The sequence below is a fragment of the Canis lupus genome, chromosome 23 (assembly GCF_011100685.1).
Source record: "Canis lupus familiaris isolate Mischka breed German Shepherd chromosome 23, alternate assembly UU_Cfam_GSD_1.0, whole genome shotgun sequence".
Taxonomy (NCBI): Eukaryota; Metazoa; Chordata; class Mammalia; order Carnivora; family Canidae; genus Canis; species Canis lupus.
In genome coordinates, this window is record NC_049244.1 from 38,110,209 (window position 1) to 38,131,496 (window position 21,288).

The window sequence follows — 21,288 nt, forward strand, 5'->3', positions numbered from 1 at the left end:
CCTGAGCCAAAGGCAAACGCTCAACCACTGAGCCACCCAGGCGCCCCTGTTACCGTTACTTTTAAATGGATGCATTTCAATCCTCCCCTCAAATTTTTAAAAAGATTTTATGTATTTATTCATGAGCGACAGAGGGGGGTTGGGCAGGGACCCAGGCAGAGGGAGAAGCAGGCTCCATGCAGGGAGCCCGACGTGGGACTCGATCCGGATCCCGGGTCTCCAGGGTCACGACCTGGGTCGAAGGCGGCGCCAAACCGCTGAGCCACCCGGGCTGCCCGTCGATTTAAGCTTCTTAAAAAGCAGACAGACTACATCGGGGTGCTGAGCCCCGAAAGTCTGAGAACCGCTGAACCAGGTTTGTCGGAAGACCTGGAGGCAAACGTCTCCTGCATACGGAGGACGAGGCGCCGAGGGCGAAGACGCGGTCCCCGCTCCGGCGGGGTCCACACGCGGGTGGCGGCGGTGCCACGAACGAGAGGCCTGTGAGGGCGCTGAGCTCCCGGGAGGCACACGGCAGGCACACGGCAGGTCGCCCGGGGCCTGCGCAGGGCGCTCGGGGCCGCGGGCACCCAGGCTTCGCGCGCAGTCGCCCCGCAGGCCTCGCCCTCCGGGAGGCCCCCGCGGGCCGGGGGCGGGGCGGGGCGACGAGCGGCCGGGCGCTGGCGTCAGTGACGTCACTGGGCCGCGCCGGCCAATCGAGGCGGCCCGGGTCGTAGGCGCCGCCGGGGTCCGCGGCCTGCAGGGGGCGCTCTGGCCCGCCGGGCGGCCCCGCGGAGCCGCCATAGCCGCCCGCCTCCCCCGATTTAACGTCTCGGCTGCCGGCTCCGCGCCGCCGCCATGGCCGACGTGGAAGACGGCGAGGAGCCCTGCGCCGTGTCCTCTCACTCCGGGAGCGCAGGCTCCAAGTCCGGAGGCGACAAGATGTTCTCTCTCAAGAAGTGGAATGCGGTGGCCATGTGGAGCTGGGACGTGGAGTGCGATACGTGCGCCATCTGCAGGGTCCAGGTGATGGGTAAGCGCTGCACGCGAGGCCCGGGCCGCGCCACGGCCTCCGCGGGGCCGACTCGGCGGGGGCAGCCGGGGGAAGCAGGCTCGGCGAGACCCGGGGCGGGAGGAGCGGGGCGGGGCGGGGCGCGGGGGCCGCCGCTGGGGCTCGGGGGCGCCGGGCGCCGGGAGCGGGGCTGCCCGGGAGGGACGCGGGCAGCGAGCGGAGGAATTGATGTAATTCCAGGTAGAGAAAGGGTGTGGCCGAAGAACTAAAACTGGGTCATTTGATGGCAGCGAAGAGAAGCCACTTAGGTTTGTGCGGCGAGCTCCAGCTCTTGAAAGCCAGGCGCGGAGGGGTCGGCGTGAAAGGCCCCGGGCGAGTAAGGGCACCTTAACGGCAGCGATGACCCGCCGGGGTGATGCTCTGGAGGCCGCTCCCACCGGCGCGACCCCTCAGTCCGCCCCGCAGCGGCGGGAGGCGCGGCAGCCGTCGCGTGTCTGGGTTGGCGAACTGCTGTTGCGCAGGCCTGCGGACCTGCCCGCGCCGCGATGGGGCCTCGGAGAGACACAGGGTGGTTCAAGGACGTGGGGCAGCGCGGGGCGTGACCCCGGAGGCCGGGGCGTGACCCTGGAGACCCGGGATCGAGTCCCGCGTCGGGCTCCCCGCAGGGAGCTGCTTCTCCCTCTGCCTGTGTCTCTGCCTCTCTCTCGCTCTCTCTGTGTCTCTCATGAATAAATAAATAACATTTAAATAAAATAAAATAAAATATTGAAGGTTCTCAGGAATGGAAGAGTGGATGCCCTCTTATTCAGAAACATAAAGCTTCCATCTCCTTCTGGCCCCTCCCTATCATAGGATGCCATTTCCTGAAGAAAAACAAAAAACAAAACAAAAAAAAAACAACGATCCTGCCCTGCTCCGAGTCAGACCTTTATGGAGAGCCCTCTTGCACAAATCAAGTCTCGACTTCTTTTCTGTGATACTTCCAAATGAAAACACTGGGCCAAACGAGACCTTTCAGAGCAGCTTCATCCTGTTACGTTTTATATGCTCTCTGTTTTTTTTTTTTTTTTTTTTTTTTTTTAAGATCTCAAACCACCTTGCAAAAGACAATGCTACCTAAACGCAAGTTATTTTTTTATTTTTATTTTTTTAATAGAACAATCAAAACACGGAGAGAGGATCTTCGTGTTTCTTAGGGGTAGGTGGGGAAAACTGAGGTTCTGCAGTTTGAAAACTTCGTGTCCTGCTCTGAAAAATGAGAGAATTGGAGAAAAATAAACAGAATTGCTCTCTCAAGGGATGACATTAAAACCTGCTAGAATGGAGAGAATCTCAGTTTCCACTCTTTTTAAGCACACTTGTTTTTTATTCATAAAATCTTGTTTCAGAGAGTATTTATGACAATAGGATTCAAGTATTGTTTATTTTTTACTTTTGAGTGCCCGCTTGGGCAGTACCTATGCTAAAATTGGAACGATATTTTTTACTTTTGAAAGAACTTGATTTCAGACACGATCCACTTATTTTGCATATTAGGTCTTAAAAGCACCCAGTTTATTGGTCTGCATTACCACTCCCTTATGCCTCGGTTACTTAAACTATCATAATTTCCAGTTTGAGTGGCATCATTAACTTATCCAGGCAACTTAATTTTTTGTTCTTTTGCATAGCAAACTTTGCTTAATGTTTTATCCTTTAAATTTCCTTTAGTTAAAAAGAAAGTGTTCCAGAAAGTGTTTTTTATATTTCTCCCCAAAGAAAGATTTTAGATTTGTAAGTAGAAATGCAGAATTCAAAGTAATGGTTGAAATACTGCAACAAATAAACTGTACTGGCATATTTAGAGTAAGTCAGAATATGGGCTATAAATGGTTGACATTCATAGTAACCTTCTAATTATAGCAAGTATTCTGACTGTGGATTAATTTTGCAGATTTACAACAGCTGTCCTTTGAGTTAAGGAAAGTATTCTGGACTAGACCTCTGTATTTTGTTTATGAGGTGTTAAAATCCATTTTAGTGGCCAGGTGACAACAGAAGGAAGTTTTTCAGACTTCCTAAGCCTTACCCTAGTAGCATCATTCTAAAAGGTATTGCTGTAATTGTACTCCTTAAAAATGTTCTGTTTTAGATCTTAGGAATATCATGGAAAGAATTTTCTTTATCTAAAACTATGAATTTTTATAGATTTAGGTTGGGTTTTGTTGTTTTTCACTCTTAGGTTGGGTTTTGATGAGTCTAATCAAAGCTCAATCAAAATCATAATCCAGAAATTTCTAGATTCTGCAAAAGAGCCCACTTAATTCCATCTCCTTAATATTTCAAATTCATAAATCACCTAAATGATTCATTATGACTTCTTGATCCAAAATTTGCCTGTCAGCCTGTTCTGATGTGGTTAACACTCTCTTCTTTGATTTCCACTCTTCTCCCTTCATTCTGAAAGGAGCAGATGACACAGTGAGCAATTGTTGAAGAGGAAAATAGGTTTGCTAGTACTGTTGAATTATAAAGAGCCAGAGTAACCCTTCGTGGCTATTTATGTTAACTTGGACATTTGACATACCTTTTGGAGTCTTGTTTTCCTAATTTGTGAAAGAGGTAGTTGGGATCACAGACTATAATTCTGTGATTACACAGAACCAGAGCCATGTCTTCACCCTTATATCATGATCCTTATGATATTTAGTTGTTTGCCTGCCTACCTCCCCATTTCCTGGTGAGACCAGGGACCCAGACTCCGTCATTTTGGTGTCCCCAGTGCATAACTCTTTATACAGAGTAGATACTCAGTAATTGTGGGATTGAAGAAAGCCTCAGGAGGCAGTGGTTGTTTTTAATCCACACCGAAGAGGCCAGGGTGGTGTGTTTTTTTAGGGTAAGAGCATGCAGAGAGGAGCAAACAAATGCCTGAGCATACATAATCCAGTGTAAGAAGAGGAGCAGGCTTCAACTCCACCGTGTATCTATTTTTACAGAATTCTTTTTCTCCAATTTATGTTAGGAACTTTTTTTTTCCCTATTGGTTTGAACTTCCTTTTGCCCATCTTGGACTTCTCTTTCCAGCTAGTGAATGAATCCATTTTATTGGTCCCTAAAATATTCTATATTACCTCTTTCATCAAGCAAATATAGCAGTACAGAATGAATTCTGAAAACTTCTAGTGTACCTTTTAGGTTCTCATTCCTAGAATTCACTGCCAAGTAAGTTATTAAAATACTTTGTCATTGTTGGATAAATGCTTTGGATTCAGACATATTTGTAGAGAGAGCATTTTCTTAAAAAAAAGAGAGAGAGAGAGAACTTAGTATTTAAGAGGTTCTTTAAAATTTAATTTTATTTTAAATTTTATATAGATCATACAGTCATAGAAGCCACAATTTTAAGAGAATACACAGTGAAAACTCCCATCCCATCCCCTCTGGTAAACTTTTTTATTAGTTACTTGGGTATTCTTCTAGAGTTCTTTATGTATGTATAAGCAAATACCAATGTATATGCATGGCTTACTTAAAATGGTATCTTGAAAATAAACTGCCCCTAAGGTTGATCTGTGTGAGCACACCCAGTGAACCTATATGAACTTCTAATATATAATGGAGTATGGCATATTTTTCTCTAGTGGTTGCATGCACCTTGGGGACATCTTTTCATCAGAGCTTGTGAAAATAGAGGGTCAGTAACCCTTACGAAATTGCTCCTGGTCATAAGTAAATGAGTAGGGTGCCTTGTACTTTATTCATCTTTAAACAGTTATGTTCAGATGAGAAATTAATGAGTCTTTTATCTCCATCTCTAACCCTTTGGGCTTTTATTTGACTTTGAAGTGTCTGGGTTTTAAAAATTGCATTCTGTGTATCAGAATGAGAATTGCTATTTGTTTACTTTTAGATGCCTGTCTTAGATGTCAAGCTGAAAACAAACAAGAGGATTGTGTTGGTATGTTGTAATTTCATTCTCTTGCTTTTTCAACTGAAGGTTTTCTCTCAGTGGGGATGTTTGAATTTGCAATTAAGATTGACTTTATCAATACACAAAAATAAACTGTAAAGCAGTGATCCATTATTAATATAAAATGTGTTGGTTCTCAAAAGGGCTTAATGGAATTAATCTGCAAGTCCTTTTATTGCCTGTAATTAAGAAGAATTGATTATATATTCTAGACATGAGTATAATAAATATTTGATAATTAAAAAAGAAATCATTATTTTCTATTAAGAAAATTGTAAAATAAGGACTTTGCCAAAACATCATTTAAATCTGTGTTAAGGTCAGATTTAGTAAGGTTTTATTCTAATTAAGCACTTCAGTTTTCACTACTCTTATGATACAGTATTTAACTTTTCAACTAACATAGAAAAAATTCTAAGTCTCAAGATTTTTTCCAATACAGCTTATATATGGAAATCTATTAAATTTTGCTAATAGTTTGGGACTACAAAAGTTGTCTTAGGCTAAACGTTTTAAGCACTTCAAAGGTTTTTATGTCCTGGTTCTTGAGGTCATCACTTCTAGATCGCTATATATAAAAGCTTTTCTGAAGATGAAAGGATAACGTTGTACTTTGTGTTTGCATGGTTTACATACAGCTTCTTAACAATGATTTATGCAGTATTTATCAAATCCTGTTTCTTCGTCCTGAAACACTTAGAATGATTTCCCCTTGCTTCCCACTGCCTATAGTTAATTTTCATAAAAAGACATGGTTTGTTTGTTTTTTTTCATGTTTTTTTCCCTATTTTTTTCATTGTTCTGTTATCATATAGGTCAAGCAAGGGACGAATAAAGCCTGCATTTGAGATTGTATTTCAGATAATGGGTGACTTCCCTTGGTTTAAAAAAATATTAACAGGAATTGTAGGTTCAGAGCACCTTTCTTTGATCACAGAAAGACCTTTTTCCAGCCAGCCACTTTGAAAAGTTAATGTATTTGTCACTGAGAAATTGCACTGCTTATGGATGACTTAACACAATTCGTCGCCACTTCTAGAAAATAACTTGGTAGATGTACAGCTGATAATGTTTAGAAACATGTCACCTATTTATAATAGACTACTATGAACTGAGAACATTTAAAACTCATTATCTTGGTAAATAAAAATCAGGAGGATATTTTTCAATGAAATAAAGCTCAAAAGGTCTCCAGGTCAGTGTATGACTGAGAAGGTCTGGGATCTAAGGAAAGCTCAAGTCCTTTAATCTCCTAACTTCAGGAAGACAGCATGTGGAGCTGTGTAGGGACTGGGGGTCACCCCACATCCTACATCACCCACAGATTCTAAACAATGATGAAAGTCCCCTAATTACAGCGCTTCATCTCACTTCTTAAGTATAATTTACACAGGTAAGTTTTATTTCTTTATAGATAGAAAAATTTTGACCAATTAGCCATCTTGATTCAAGATTATGAAACATTATTCATAATATAATCTATAATTTGAATTCAGTAATTTAAATTAAAATATGTATTTTTTCCCCCTTTTTCAGTGGTCTGGGGAGAATGTAATCATTCCTTTCACAACTGCTGCATGTCCCTGTGGGTGAAACAGAACAATCGCTGCCCTCTCTGCCAGCAAGATTGGGTGGTCCAAAGAATCGGCAAATGAGAGTGGTGGAAGGCTCTCTTAGTGCATTTGTTTGGAGCCCTGGTGGATCACATTACCACGTGCCAGAACACTCCAGGGAACTAATTCTTCAAACAGGAGGAGATGGCTCTGTGGTCTTTTGGTACTCATCAGAGGCATGGTTTAGCATTTTGTTAGTTTTATTTTCAGAAATTCTCTACAATTAAGAAGATAATTTATTAAAGATGGTCTTTCCTACCTCTGTGGTATGTGTCACATACACTGCTTAGAAGTGCTTTAAAGGAGGAGAGAGCTACCAATTGAATGACTTTATAATTTACTTACTGATATCCAAGGGGCTGTGGAAGCAGTTCCATTTGGAAGAGAACTTGTTGCATGCTTATAGTTGATCAGTTAAAAAGAAAGAAGAAAAAAGACAATGTTATAATAACAAATAAAGTGCAGTTTAAAACCCAATTCTTATCCTTAATTTGTTCCTGATATTTATTTTTGACTGGGAGAGGGTAATTCATGAAATCTTTATTTGATATAAAGAAAAAAAATTTTAAGTTTGGACCAGTGAACAGGGTAAATAAAATTTAACCTTTGGGCATATGGAATTTTGATTGTCGTAGGCTATCATCCTCTGTCTTTGTCTTTGGTTCATCAAGAAAACCTAAATCTATACCCACTGTTCAATCATTGAGCGGTAAAGAACAGAAGTATTTTCAAGTTCTGGTCAGATTATGTTATAATTAAACTGTGTTTTAGGTGGAATGTTAATGAGGGAAAAATGTTTACCACTGTAACATTGGATCAAAAAGTTTATTTTATTACACGGTGTTTTAATAAATGGTTTATTCTGTTTACGTCATTTGAATTGTCATTATTATAATTTTATGCATGACCTTAAACTTCATGTTAATAAATTAACATGTCAAGTGAATTTTACTTAGTTTGAAAAAATATTCATACACTCTTAATTGGTAATAATAAAAATTTAAATGTATTACCTGGAAACATAAGTATGAGAAAATACTTAAATTTTATCAAACTCATTCACATTTAATGAAAGTAATTCTGTAACAGTTTATGGGCCACAAGTTTATTTTGAATTTTTCCATAATAAAGACGATAGCAAAAAAAAAAAAAAAAAAAGACAATAGCTATGAATTTTAAAAACCAAAATCTTAAAATCTTTATCATTCACTTTTGTAGTCTGTCATTCTGAATCTTATCTAAGGAATGCAGATACATAAAAGAATGTTAAAAACTAGAATTCATAGGCTTTCATATTGGCTATTAATCTGATTTCTTTGGAAATTATTGCTTTATTATGTATTTTTTTCACAATTTACTGAAAAAAATTACAATATGGGGGTAAAGCACCTTTTTATCATACAGTATCAAGAGTAATACTGTTGACATGATTTTTTAAAGTTCATGTTGACCTAGATTACTTGGCTGGATTGTCAAGGTTTTTTTGTTTGTTTGCTTTAAGATTTTTCTTTGTTTTAGAGAGAGAGCGCACAAGCAGGGGAGGAGCAGAGGGAGAGGGAGACAATCTCCAGCAGACTGTTTTGAGCACAGAGCACAAAGCTGGGCTCCATCCCAGGTCCCAGGGATCATAACCTGAGCTGAAACTGAGAGTCGGACGCTTATCTGAGCCACCCAGGCACCCCAGTCAGACTTCTTTCCTGTAAAGTTACTCTTTCCCTCTTTTCATACTGCATTCTTTGGGAGAAAGTCACTAAGTGCAGGTAACACTTAGGGAGTAGGAGTTAGGCTTCTACCTTTTGAGGGTAGAGTATTCTGTTATTTGGAATTCTTTAGCATAGGACATGTATCTTTTCTCTATTTAATCACTTACCCATACCAGTAAATAGCATTAAGTCCTGGAAAGATTAAAACTTGTCAATTCCATGGAAATGAAGGGTTCTTAGACTACTCTGGATAGAACATTTTATCTAATGAAATCTGTGTAAGGAAGGATAGGAGGATAAGAAAAGGAAAACAGTTTAAGCATATTCCAAACACATTACAAATTAAATCCCAAAATTTAATCATACTTTGAGCATCTCATTTTGAGGCCTCCAAAAATTCTTGGTATATACATACCAGAATCTTTTCCAAAATACTGATATATAAAAAATTGAATATTAGAATGTTCTAGCTGATTGCTTCTCAAGCTATGATCTTTTATACTTCAGACCTTCAAAGTAGATTTTTGTTTGCCTTAGGCAAACCTTAACAAACATTAAATTGGCACATAACACATCATGTTAATAATTTTTTTAAGGAAATAGCCATGTGATGAACATGATCATATCTTACAGGAAACTGACTACAGAAAACTGGTATTACTGGCAAACTGATAAACTCTCAAAAGGTTATATGAGTACATATGGTAACTATGTCTTTAGTGAACACCTACTAAAACTGTAGAAGTCAGCAGATTTGAGGGCAAATATGGAGGTAAAGACCTAGAAGAATGACCAAACTGGAGAAATCACCCTACAGAGATGTAATTTCAAACCACTACTTCTGCCCCAAACCATATATCACAGCACATTCTACAGACACTTATTTTTCCAGGGATTTTCAATTGAAGGAAGAATCAATATAAAGGGAAGAATGAAAATAAAAATATAACAATGAGAGTCAACCTAGGGAAACACAGTATTGCATCATAAAAGATGTTTAATTTACTAAATGTGAAAGATGGACAAAATTTGTTAAACATGATGTATCGTTGCATTTTTCTTTAGAGTATTTAGAGTAAGCACATCAAAGGTTTGCAATATAGAATCTGTGTATACTATACAATATAGATTTTACACTTTTAGTACAGATTTGTAAATTTTATAGGTAGTAAATTATATGTAGTACAATATAAAGTGCAATGTATTATAAGTAAAGATAGATAGTATTGCTTTTTCCTTGCCATAGGACCTATTGCTTAGAGAAACATTGAAGCTGATACATCTATTGTTACCATTTGGTATTGTTTCAAAGATTGATTGCCCATGTTAACTATTGAGACATGTTAAGAAAATACTGAATGAGATGTTACATTGCATCTGAAATGAATACATTGGAGGGTAAAACCTGAATGTGTTTTTATTTTATTTATTTATTTTTAAAGATTTTTGTATTCATTCATAAGAGACACAGCGAGGCAGCGACATAGGCAGAGACATAGGCAGAGGGAGAAGCAGGCTCCCTGCAGGGAGCCTGATGGGGGGCTCGATCCCAGGACCACGGAATCATGAACTAAGCCAAAGACATGCTCAACCACTGAGCCACCCAGGTGCCCCTGAATGCTTTTTTAAAATTGGCATTTGTACTGCTATTTTTCTTTCCTCTGAGGAAGTCATTAGTCACATTGTTTCCTCCTAGTAAACTTATATTGACATTGACCATTCTGTTTTAGGCACATGTTCTGTAGATGAAGAGGAAGATTTAGGATATGTGCTAGTCAAGCAGCTCAGAAATTATTCTCTCACAGATGAATGAGCAGCAATACAGATAGCTTAGTAATCAGCCTTAATTTTCCATAGTAGTAATTTATTTGCCACGGAGACAGTCCAGCATACTATTTTCTCTGAAATCTAGAAAAAAAATGAGTATTAGTTTTTTTTAAAACAGGATTCATTTTTTCGCAATGACTGAAATTTTTTTAAATCTCCACAAAAGCCAGTTACTGCAGTTATAAACATACTGGCTCACAATGGGAAAATAGGATTACATTTAAACTCCTCCTCCCCCCTCCCAAAAAAATGACATATTTTTATTCAAATTTGTTGAACTTAGATTTGGCTTACTTCAAGTGCATGTATGTATATATATGTGGAAGTGTAATACGACACATGTATACAGCCATTCATTAATGTGCTTTTAACTCACAGTTCCCCTTTCTCAGGTATATAAAAGAATCAGTTAAGTGATCTCCTTGAAGGATATTTTCATTTTAAGAAGATGCTGGAGGGGTGCTTAGGTGGCATAGTTGTTTGGGGCGATTGCCTTCAGCTCAGGTCATGATCCTGGGGGATCCTGGGATCAAGCCTTGCATCAGGCTCCCTGCTTAGGGAGCCTGCTTCTCCCTCTCCCTCTGCCACTACCCCGCTTGCACTCTTTCTATGTCAAATAAATAAATTAAGTCTTTAAAATATAAATATAAGAAATTGCTGGAGCTGAAACTAGAAAATGTGTATACATTATGCAGCAATCAGAAAACTTAACATTTGTAGACATGACAGTAAAGAGTTTTCAGTTGGTGGAGTGAGTATAAACTGATGAGAAAGCCACTGAAACATATCTGTTTCTAGAAGAAAAACAATAAGTAACATGGGAAGGATGAATGGATGGAAAGATTGAGGAAAGGGGAGCCAAGAATGGAGAAGAATGACACCCTTTACCATGTAGTAGACATTGAGAAATCATATCTATAATAATTCTTTACAAAAATTACATGTGCAGATATTTGTTCAAACAGTATACTTAATCTAAGGAGTAGTGTCCTAGTTACATAGTAGTTGGGTATTTACAGTAAGGTCAGTAAAACTACATTTAACAAATACATTACTATAAAGGTACTAAAACAGTAATCATGAAAGAGTTCATATAAATTATATTAATTTATATTTAATTCCATTTAGTGTGCATAATTTAGACATCATGCCTTACTTTTAAGTTTTCTAAATGGATTTGACTATTTTGCATTTATAACACACTTTTTTAAAAAAAAGATTTTATTTATTCATGAGAGACACAGAGAGAGAGAGGCAGAGACATAGGCAGAGAGAGAAGGAAGCTCCATGCAGGGAGCCCGATGTAGGACTCGATCCCAGGACTCCAGGATCACGCCCTGGGCTGAAGGCAGATGCTTAACCACTAGGCCACCCAGGCATCCCTATAACACACTTATGAATTATAGGTTATTACTGCTCTTATTTGAAAGTCAAGAAAGCTGAAATGTCAAGAGAACTGACCCTAGTAACATATTAACAGATTCCAAGATCCTTGTTTCAGATTTTTAGGGGCACCATGTTTCAGCTTTGAGTAGAAGCTAGAAAGAGTGTAGTTTATCCAGCTTATCTTTCTTTATTGTAAATTAATGACAACACTTCCAATTTTTTTTTTCAGTTTTTCTTTAAAGTTATATTTAGGCTTTTTAGTTTGGGGTATGTGCATGCACATGCTTGCGTGTATGTCCTTTCTCAAGTTCTGTTATTGAAGATGCTTTTCCAGGTCATATTTAATGTAATAACTCTGCTTATATGGCTGATTTTGTAAAGTATATTGAAACATTTGGGTATTGATTAGAAATGAATTTTTTCTTTCATGTTTTTCACGATCCTGGTTATGTAACACATGCACATTAAATAACAGATTAAAAAATTAATTTCAACACACAAATATGTTTGACCTTTTGAATATCTGTCATTGAACTATTTGAGTAGCTTTTTGTCCGATGTTTTTAAAAGGATGTATTCATAAAATGTAAATCAAATATTTGGCTTTGCAGTGATGAGAGAAATAGTAAGAATGTCAAGTTATTTTAGTCAGTATGACAGTTATATAAATGAAATGTGAAGGGTGGTAGTAATAAGTAGATTTTCCACACAGCAAAACCACAGGCCCACCGCCTAACAAAAGCTCTGTTTCTACTACACATCAGCATCTGAGGGTAGAAGAGGAAGGGCTGGGACAAAGCAGCACTGATCCTACCCATCCTGGGATGATATCAGCTCATCTGCATAGCCATCTGAAAGTTTAGTACATATTGTTTCATCAGAAAGAACATGCTGTGACATTAATTTTGAGTACCAAAGCAAAAGTTAAGCATTGAACAGATTTTACTTTCCATTTGATTAAACAACGTTGCATTTTATTTTACTAGTGTATTGGAAATATGTTTGTCATCTTTGGCTATTTAATTTTCCACCTATGCAAGGTGCATTCTCACATTAATGCAAGGTGCATTCTTACATTACAGATGACATCCACATCAGTAAATTCTACCCCACCAAACCCATTACCCTTTATACAATATTTTCCCATTACTATCCTGAAGTGCAATTCATAAATGTCTCCACATATAATTAAAATATGTATTATAACTTAATAGTAATACCTAAATATATAATATAAAATAGCTTGATTGTAATATAAAATAGAAATAAAAGGAATTTATAATTATTTGCATTTCAGTATCTAAATACTTAAGCATAATAAGCTCAATAAAGGTCATATCCCCCCAAAAAAATAAATAAATAAATAAATAAATAAATAAATAAATAAATACTTAAGCATAATTACACCAGAAGGCATAAAGAAGTGGGCTGATACATATATGAATGTGTGTGTGTTTGTGTGTGTATGTGTGTGTGTGATCACTACATATAGACAGCAGTAATGTAGACTGTTGTTGTCTCTGTAACATGGGAGCATTTCCATTGATGGTAAGAACTTTCCCACCCAAATGATGGATCATGCTTAGTAAAGCTCTGAACAAAACCAACATACAATCTTTTGATTTACATGTTAGTTGCATGGTTGGACATTTCAATGACATGGTTAGTGAATATTCACTTGGCAGTCTTCTAGGCCTAAAGAATAAGCTCAAAATTGTTTTATTTAATTGAAGCTAATGTAGAAGATTTTAGGATCAGAAAAAAGCTTACGTGTTCCTTTAGAAGTGTAGTGGACATCTAATAAGAAAGGTAACTTTTTAAAAAATGCTTTCTTGGGGATCCCTGGGTGGTGCAGTGGTTTAGCGCCTGCCTTTGGCCCGGGGCGCGATCCTGGAGACCCAGGATCGAATCCCACGTCGGGCTCCCTGCATGGAGCCTGCTTCTCCCTCTCCCTGTGTCTCTGCCTCTCTCTCTCTCTCTGTGTGACTATCATGAATAAATAAATAAAATCTTTAAAAAAAAAAAGGCTTTCTTGCTTTTTAAAGTTATTCCCAAGGACTAGCTTTTCAGGGTAATGCTCTGAAAAGAAAATTAGAAAATTTCCATGTTTAGTTTAGTAAGCCCAGTTTTTTAAACTATTTTTTAAAGATTTTATTTATTTATTCATGAGCGACAGAGAGAGAGAGAGAGGCAGAGACATAGGCAAAGGGAGAAGCAGGCTCCTTACAGGGAGCCTGATGCGGGACTTGATCCTGGGACTGCAGGACCACGGCCTGAGCCAAAGGCAGAGGCTCAACCACTGAGCCACCCAGGCGCCCCAGTAAGCCCAGTTTTAAAAAATATGTATTTAAAGGAAAAATCTTGCTGGTTTGAATATAAGGAAAATTAGAATTAAAGTACAAATATATTTGAAAGTTTAAGCTATTTTTTATCGAACAATTTGAACAATATAACAAAACATGACAAACGTTTGTATGGAAGTTCCTCTTTTGCAGAACAGAACCTGCTTTTCTTAAGTTGACTGCTTGCAAGCTTTCCTTGGGTGAGTGTAGCTGTGATATAGAATAGTAGAAAGACTGCAATTTAGGAGTCACTCAGCCTGGCTTGGAATCTTGACTCCATCGTTTACTACTTGTGTGATCCCGCACCGAGTCCTTAATTCTCTGTCCCTATCTTCTCAACTAAGACGGGAACAACTATATTATCTACTTCATAGGGTTTCTATGAAGATTAAAAGAATTAATACACATTAACTACCTGGAACAGTGCCTGAAACATAGGAAGCACTCAATAAATATTAGCCATCATTATAGGTCAGTATTGCCACTGCTGATCTCTACCTTAGAGAGTAGCTTTGAGAAAAGGTATCTTGTTTCCAGTGATGATTCTTGTAAGAATTAGGTTGTTTGTGTGCACCCACAACCTGTGTAGAACTGCCAACATGAGTTTTTTTAAGAGGGTGGTTTTCAACTTTTTAAAAACCACACCAACACATCTGAGAAGCACATTCCCATCAGCAACAATGGGCTCTCCCAGAGTGGTTTTCAAAGTGTGTGTGTGTATAAACCAGGCAGGGAGGAGAGTTAGAAAAAACTGCCCAGATGAAAATCTCAGTTAAAAGCTTTTGGAACAGGCGCCTGGGTGGCTCAGTCCATTAAGTGTCTGCCTCCGCCTCAGGTCATGAGAGTCCCATGTAGGGCTTCTTGCTCAGCAGGGAGTCTGCTTCTCATTCGCCCTTCCCCCAACTTGTGCGTGCAGGTGCGCTCTCTCTGTCTCTCAAATAAATAAATAAAATCTTAAAAAAAATAAAAGAGAGAGAGAGATAATAGCTGTTGGAACTATTTTAGTGCAGATGAAATGTTCTATGCCATTTGAATTTTTCCTAGCTTTGAAGGAGCTACCTACTAACTAAATTTATGAGGACTTATATAAAAAAATCCAACTAAATTATTTGTACCAAAATTGTATCTTATAAAATAATCAGAATTCTTGCCAGACCACCTAGAGGATAACTTTGAAAATCCAAAAAATATATAGTATAGAATGAGTTTTGTATGGCTGGTATAATACAATTGTCATTTAACTCTTTAGTGGTGATTCTTAGACCTTCCTTGTAAATTAACATCTGCTATACTAACTCCTGCTCTGCTTTTTCTACCTTTATAGAAATTATATATTTATAATAGAAATCTATTAATCACTGCTTGCTTCCTATATATGAGACTTTGCCTCTACCATATATATGGTAGAAAGAATTTGAATACAAGTAAGTGTCCTGTCTTCAGAGACAGCAGTGTCTGTTAGGGAATGTTCAATTCACAACAGATTTGTGAAGTGTAATGTAATGAACCTTCTAAGAGACACATACCGCCTGGGAAGTAGAAGGGACAAACCACATTCACTTGTAGCATATACAGTACGTGATTACAAGAATCATCTCTTGTGTGGGTTATTTCTATTTTATTTAACACATATTTTCTGTTTTATTTTATTTATTCCATTTCTGTTTTATTTAACAATAAGTGGTATGTATGTGCTCCATAGCATTTCTGGGTAGAGAAATGCCCTGTGTCTTCTTGAAGTAAGTTGTTTACATTGCTTCTACTTTCTCGCCTGCCTGCCTTGTCTTCAGTTCCATCTCCACTTCACATACTCTCATATTTGCCTCCTCGTAACTTTCTCTATAGGGCAAGGGGAGAAGGAGCCCTGCCCACTGACAAAAGACCCACCTAAGGAAGAAAATAACATTTAAAATAATTTATTTCTTGAAGGGTATAGATCTGTGCTATCCAACAATGTAGCCACTTAGCCACATGTGGCTGCTTACATTTAAATTTTAATTAATTAAAATTTAAAATTCAGTCCCTTAGTCACATTAGCCACATTATACGTTCTCAATAGTCATATGGGGATAATGGCTTCATACTGGACATCCCAGAACAAAACATTTCCATCATGGAAGAAAGTTCTGTTGGACAGTGCTGGTATAGATAATCTTGTTTTTAAGGCCTGCTCTACCAGAATTTAGGAATCATGGAGGCCTCAGTTATATAAAATTTAAGTGACCTTCCACTTTCCTTTTAAAGATGATCTTTGGAGGGCACCCCGGGCAGATCAGTGGTTTAGCACCGCCTTCAGCCCAGGGTATGGTCCTAGAGACCAGAGATGAGTCCCACGTCAGGCTTCCTGCATGGAGCCTGCTTCTCCCTCTGCCTGTGTCTGTGCGTCTCTCTCTCTCTCATTCTTTCTCTCTCTTTCTCTCTGTGTGTGTCTCTCATGAATAAATAAATAGAATCTTAAAAAAAAAAAAAGATTATCTTTGGAAACTAGAATGTTGAACATAAGCCTTATTTTACTAATTAAATCTTGTCCTTGACAAAGAGAATCAACACATTTTTAACTGGTCAATTCACTACACTTAGGGGAAAAAATTAACCCAAACACAAAGATCCAAAATTGTATTGAAACACTTTAGTTTAAAAAAGGATTGTTGGCGTGGTTTCCTGTTCTTTACATTTTTTAGGAATTACTTATATTTTCAAAATACCTTCCTATTTGGAACTATAAATTCATGTAGCTGCTTTTGTTATCCTTGGTAGATTTATATCAGTGGTTCTCAACCAGGTAATGATTTGCCCTGCAGGAGACATTTGGCAATGTCAGGAGACATTTGTGGTTGTCACAGCTGGTAGGAGTGCTGGGATCTCTTGAGTAGGGGCTGTGGATGCTGCTAAACATCCTACAAGGCACAGGACAACCTCCCACAATAAGGAATTATCAAGTAAAAAATGTCAATAGCACTGAGGTTGACAAACCCTGATTAACAGTAATTTATATACACTTTTATAATATTTTTGAGAAGTTAGAATTCCCTATTAGAAACTTGCTAAAATATGGTCAATAGTGATAATAAAACTTATGTAACACTTACTAGGTACCAAATTATCCTTTAAGAGCTTTACATGTATTAACTCATTTAATCTTAACAAAGCACCACCCGCTTTTTAAAGATTTTATTTAAAGATACTGTTAACACCAAGTCTCGGTGAAGATGTGGAGACCTGGAACTCTCATACATTGCTGCCGGGAATGAAAAGTGAAACAACCAGACCATAAGGCAGTATTGTAAAAAGTTAAATATATGTCTGCCCTCTGACCCAGTAATTTTGCTTCTAGGTTTTACCCAAGAGCAATGAAAACTTATGTCCACAAAAAGACATCGATGAATATTCAAAGCTGCGTTTTTTGTATTTATGATAGCCAAAACTGGAAGCAAACCAAATGTCCATCAACAAAATAATAATGGTATATTCATAGAATGGAATTCTTCTCAGCAGCAAAAAAAAAAAAAAAGGAACAAACATAATACATGCAACAACGTGAATGAGTCTCCAAACATTATGTAGAGCAAAAGAATCCGGACACAAAAGAGTACCTTGCTGTATGATTCTGTTTATATGAAGTTCAAAAACAGGCAAAATTAATCTACAGAAATCAGAATGGTTGTCTCTCATTGGGGATATTGACTGCAAAACAGCACAAGAAAGCGGGATCCCTGGGTGGCACAGCGGTTTAGCGCCTTGCCTTTGGCCTGGGGCGGGATCCTGGAGACTCAGGATCGAATCCCACGTCGGGCTCCCGAATCCCATGTCGGGCTCCCGGTGCATGGAGCCTGCTTCTTCCTGTGCGTGTGTCTCTGCCTCTCTCTCTCTGTGTGACTATCATAAATAAATAAAAAATTAAAAAAAAAAAAAGAGCACAAGAAAGCTTTCAGCAGCCTTGGAAATGTTGCATATATTAATTTGGATGATGGTTATATGAATACATGCATTTGTCAAAACTCATCAATCTGTACAGTTTATTCTGTGTAAAATAAACCTAATTAAAAAAAAAGACAGGTGGATATTATTATTTGAGACCACAACCAATACTATTTCATATTTGCCACTAAGTGGAAAATACAAGAAAATGCATTAATGGTTGTTCCATTTGTCTTAATGTTCAACTCTTCAAGAAAGCACTCAAATCAAAATAATTGTGTTTCTGATCTTGTTCTGGTCCCCTGTGGAGGTAATCTGAGAAAGCTCCTTGGAGTTCATTAAAAGTGTTTCATTTTCAAGAAGTTTATCAAAATGCAGAAGAAATCAGCAATGGAAGAGGTGATTTTTTAAAAGGGAAAATGTTTTGTTCAACCCAACTCTCTTCTAAAACATTTTCCAGAGTTTTTAAGTGTGCAACGTCTTAGAGCTGCCGTCAGTCATAAGGTGGAAATTTTAGTGTACCCTGCAGTTCCTCACTGAAATCTGAACACACTGAACAGCACCACCTCAGACTCTAACAATAGGCTTAGAACTTAAAGATAATAGATATGGACTAGGGTCATTTCCATACCTTCTGCTTTAAAAAGCCCTCGATGTACTTGAGGCTCTAGTGCTCGGTTTCTGCTGGACAGATGGCCTGGAACTGAGGTCTTGTGAGTGAGCACACAGACCCCTTGATAAAGCTTAGGAGTGCTCAAGCCCTCCCACCTCCACTGCAGCCCTGCTATTAGGTCCTTAGGTGGATGCAAAGTAAAAGGAAGTCCTGGTGCAGCTCTCACCTACAGCTCTCACACCTGCAACTAACTACAAAAATGCCCCAGATCCTTCCAGCTCAGCTCAGACCACCCCTCCACCAGCTCCACACACATCGACCAAATGGAAGGGTGCCCAAGTACTCCCCACGGGACCTCCCACAACTCAGTGGTCAGGCGGGTCTAGTAGTCTCAGCTCCAACATCCTGCATGGCCACTCCAGGCCAGCACCCCTCCCTGCTCCAACTCTCAGGGACTGGCCACCATCACTGAGTTAAGCCATCAATCTCATCTTGCCCTTCATCCCTATTAGGTTTGAAAACGCAAGAAACCCAGACTTACCATGTCACTTCACATTCTCTCAAATGTAACCCCAAGTAATTCTTTACATTCCCTTTTATTGCCTCCTCTCCTACTCCTTCCAACTTCTGAAACTTCCTCTATGTCCTCTGGTAGTTACGCTAACAAAATTTCCACCATCCTCATCATTCTCTGAAAGTTCCCTTCACTTTTTTTTTTATATTATAGTTGACATACAATGTTACATTAGCTTGGAGTGTACAACAGTTATTCGACAAGTCTCTACATTATACTATGCTCACAAGTGTGGCTACCATCTGTCACCAAACAATGGTATCACAGACTATATTCCCTGTGCCACACCTTTTATCCCCATGATTTATTGATTAGGCAACTGGAAGCCCATATCTGCCATTCCTCTTCACCAATTTTGCCCAGCACTTCACCCTAGTCCTCTCTGGCCACCACCAGTTTGTCCTTTATATTTATAAGAGTTTGTTTCTGCTTTTTGTTTCTTTGTTTATTCATTCATTTTATTTTTTAGATTTCACATACAAGTGAAATCATATAGTATCTGTCTTTCTCTTTCTGACTTACTTCACCTAAGATAATACCCTCTAGGTCCATCCATGTTGTCACAAATGGCAAAATCTCATTCCTTTTTATGGCCAAGTACTATTCTACTGTATATAAATACTACATCTTCCTTATCCATTTGTCTATTGATGGACACTTCAGTTGCTTCTCTATCTTGGCTGTTGTAAATAATACTGCAATAAACATAGGAGTGCACTGTATCTTTTTGAGTTAGTGTTTTCATATTCTTTGGGTAAATACTCAGCAGTGGAATTGCTATCATAGGGTAATTCTATTTTTAATTTCTTGAGGAACCTCCAAACTTTTCCACAGTAGCTGTACCAATTTATATTCCCACCAACAGTGCATGAGGGGTCCTTTTTTTCTACATTCTTAACACAACTTACTTCTCTTTTTTATTCCAGCTATTCTGACAGGTATAAGTTGATATCTCATTGTGTGTATCTCATTTTTTATTTGTATTTCCTTGATGACTAGTGATATTGAGCATCTTTTCATGTGTCTGTTTACCATCTGTGTCTTCTTTGGGAAAATGTCTATTCAGGTCCTTTGCACATTTGTTTAATCAGATTATTTCTCAGTGTTGAGTTGTGTAAGTTCTTATACATTTTGAATATTAACCCTTACTGGATATATCATTTGCAAATATCTTCTCCTATTTAGTAAGTTGTCTTTTTGTTTTGTTGATGGTTTTCTTTGCTATGCAAAAGCTTTTTATTTTGGTGTGTGTAGTCCCAATAGTTCATTTTTGCTTTTGTTTTCCTTCCCTGAGGAGGCATATCTAGAAAAATGTTGCTATGGCTGATGTCAAAAAATTACTGCCTATGTTTTTTTCTAAGAGTTTTATAGTTTCAGGTCTCACAATTAGGTCTGTAATCCATCTTGAATTTATTTTTGCATATGGTGTAAGAAAGTGATCCGGTTTCATTCTTTGGCAGGTAGCTGTACAGTTTTCCTAGTACCCTTTATTGAGGAGACTGTCTTTTCCTAATTGTGTATTCTTAAAAATATATATGTTTTATTTTTTTATTTGAAAGAGACAGAGAGAGTACAAGCTGGGGGTAGGGCAGAGGGAGAGGGAGAAGCAGGCTCCTAGCTGAGCATGGAGCCTGATGTGGGGCTCCATCCCAGAACCCCAAGATTATGACATAAGCTGAAGTCAGATGCTCAACCCACTGAGCAACCCAGGTGCCCCTCTAATTGTATATTCTTGCCTCCATTGTCAAAGATTAATTGACCATATGATCATGGGTTCATTCCTGGGCTCTATTCTGTTCTGTTAATCTGTGTATCTGTTTTTGTGCCAATACCATACTGTTTTGATTATTGCAGCTTTGTAGTATACCTGAAATCCAGCATTGTGATTCCTCCAGCTTTGTTTTTCTTTCTTAAGATTGCTTTAGCTATTCAGTCTTTGTGTTTTCATACACATTTTGCTGTTATTTGTTCTAGTTCATGAAAAGTGCCCTTTAAAAATGCTTTTGGTATTTTGATAGGGATTGCACTGAATCTGTAGGTTACTTTGGGTAGTATGGGCATTTTAGCAATATTGATTCTTCCAGTCTGTGAGCATGGAACATGTTTCCATTTGTGTTGTCTTCAATTTTCTTTCATCAATGTCTTATAGTTTTCAGAGTACCGATCTTTCACCTCCTTGGTTAAGTTTATTCCTAGGTATTTTATCCTTTTTGGTGCAATTGTAAATTGAAGTATTCTCTTAATTTCTCTTTCAGTGTCACAAAAAAACCAATAATTGTCAGTTATTACTTCTTCGTTATAGAAATGGAACCAAATTCTGTGTATTAATCTTATGTTGCAACAAAGTTCCATTTATGAGTTCTTATAGT

The 21,288-nt window shown here is 38.4% G+C and overlaps 2 protein-coding genes across 5 annotated transcripts in view; both read left to right on the forward strand.

Moving 5' to 3' along the window:
* Positions 1 to 736: 736 nt before the first annotated feature.
* RNF7 (ring finger protein 7) lies at positions 737 to 7,430 on the forward strand. Of its 2 annotated transcripts, none has more exons than XM_038571094.1 (3): positions 737 to 1,005; positions 4,884 to 4,931; positions 6,480 to 7,430. In XM_038571094.1, the coding sequence occupies exons 1-3, from the start codon at positions 838 to 840 to the stop codon at positions 6,534 to 6,536; spliced, it is 273 nt and encodes a 90-aa protein (XP_038427022.1). In that variant the 5' UTR covers positions 737 to 837; the 3' UTR covers positions 6,537 to 7,430. The 2 variants fall into 2 exon arrangements, with proteins under 2 accessions (XP_038427022.1, XP_038427021.1); XM_038571093.1 differs by having other exon boundaries at positions 744 to 1,012.
* GRK7 (G protein-coupled receptor kinase 7) overlaps positions 871 to 21,288 on the forward strand; it is a 59,508-nt gene continuing 39,090 nt past the window's right edge. Inside the window, exons 1-3 of one of the 3 annotated variants that reach the window (XM_038571090.1) lie at positions 871 to 1,012; positions 1,232 to 1,299; positions 4,884 to 4,931. The gene's annotated coding sequence lies outside the window, so the exon portion shown is untranslated. The remainder of the gene's footprint in view (positions 1,013 to 1,231; positions 1,300 to 4,883; positions 4,932 to 21,288) is intronic. The other 2 variants (XM_038571092.1, XM_038571091.1) reach the window with 2 other exon arrangements.

Bases quoted from the DNA above. Each gene is read 5' to 3' on its own strand.
- RNF7 (XM_038571093.1), top strand. From the start codon at position 838: ATGGCCGACGTGGAAGACGGCGAGGAGCCCTGCGCCGTGTCCTCTCAC. The intron at 1,013-4,883 runs GTAAGCGCTGCA...GTTTACTTTTAG, and splicing joins CTGCAGGGTCCAGGTGATGG to ATGCCTGTCTTAGATGTCAA. The intron at 4,932-6,479 runs GTATGTTGTAAT...CCCCTTTTTCAG, and splicing joins CAAACAAGAGGATTGTGTTG to TGGTCTGGGGAGAATGTAAT.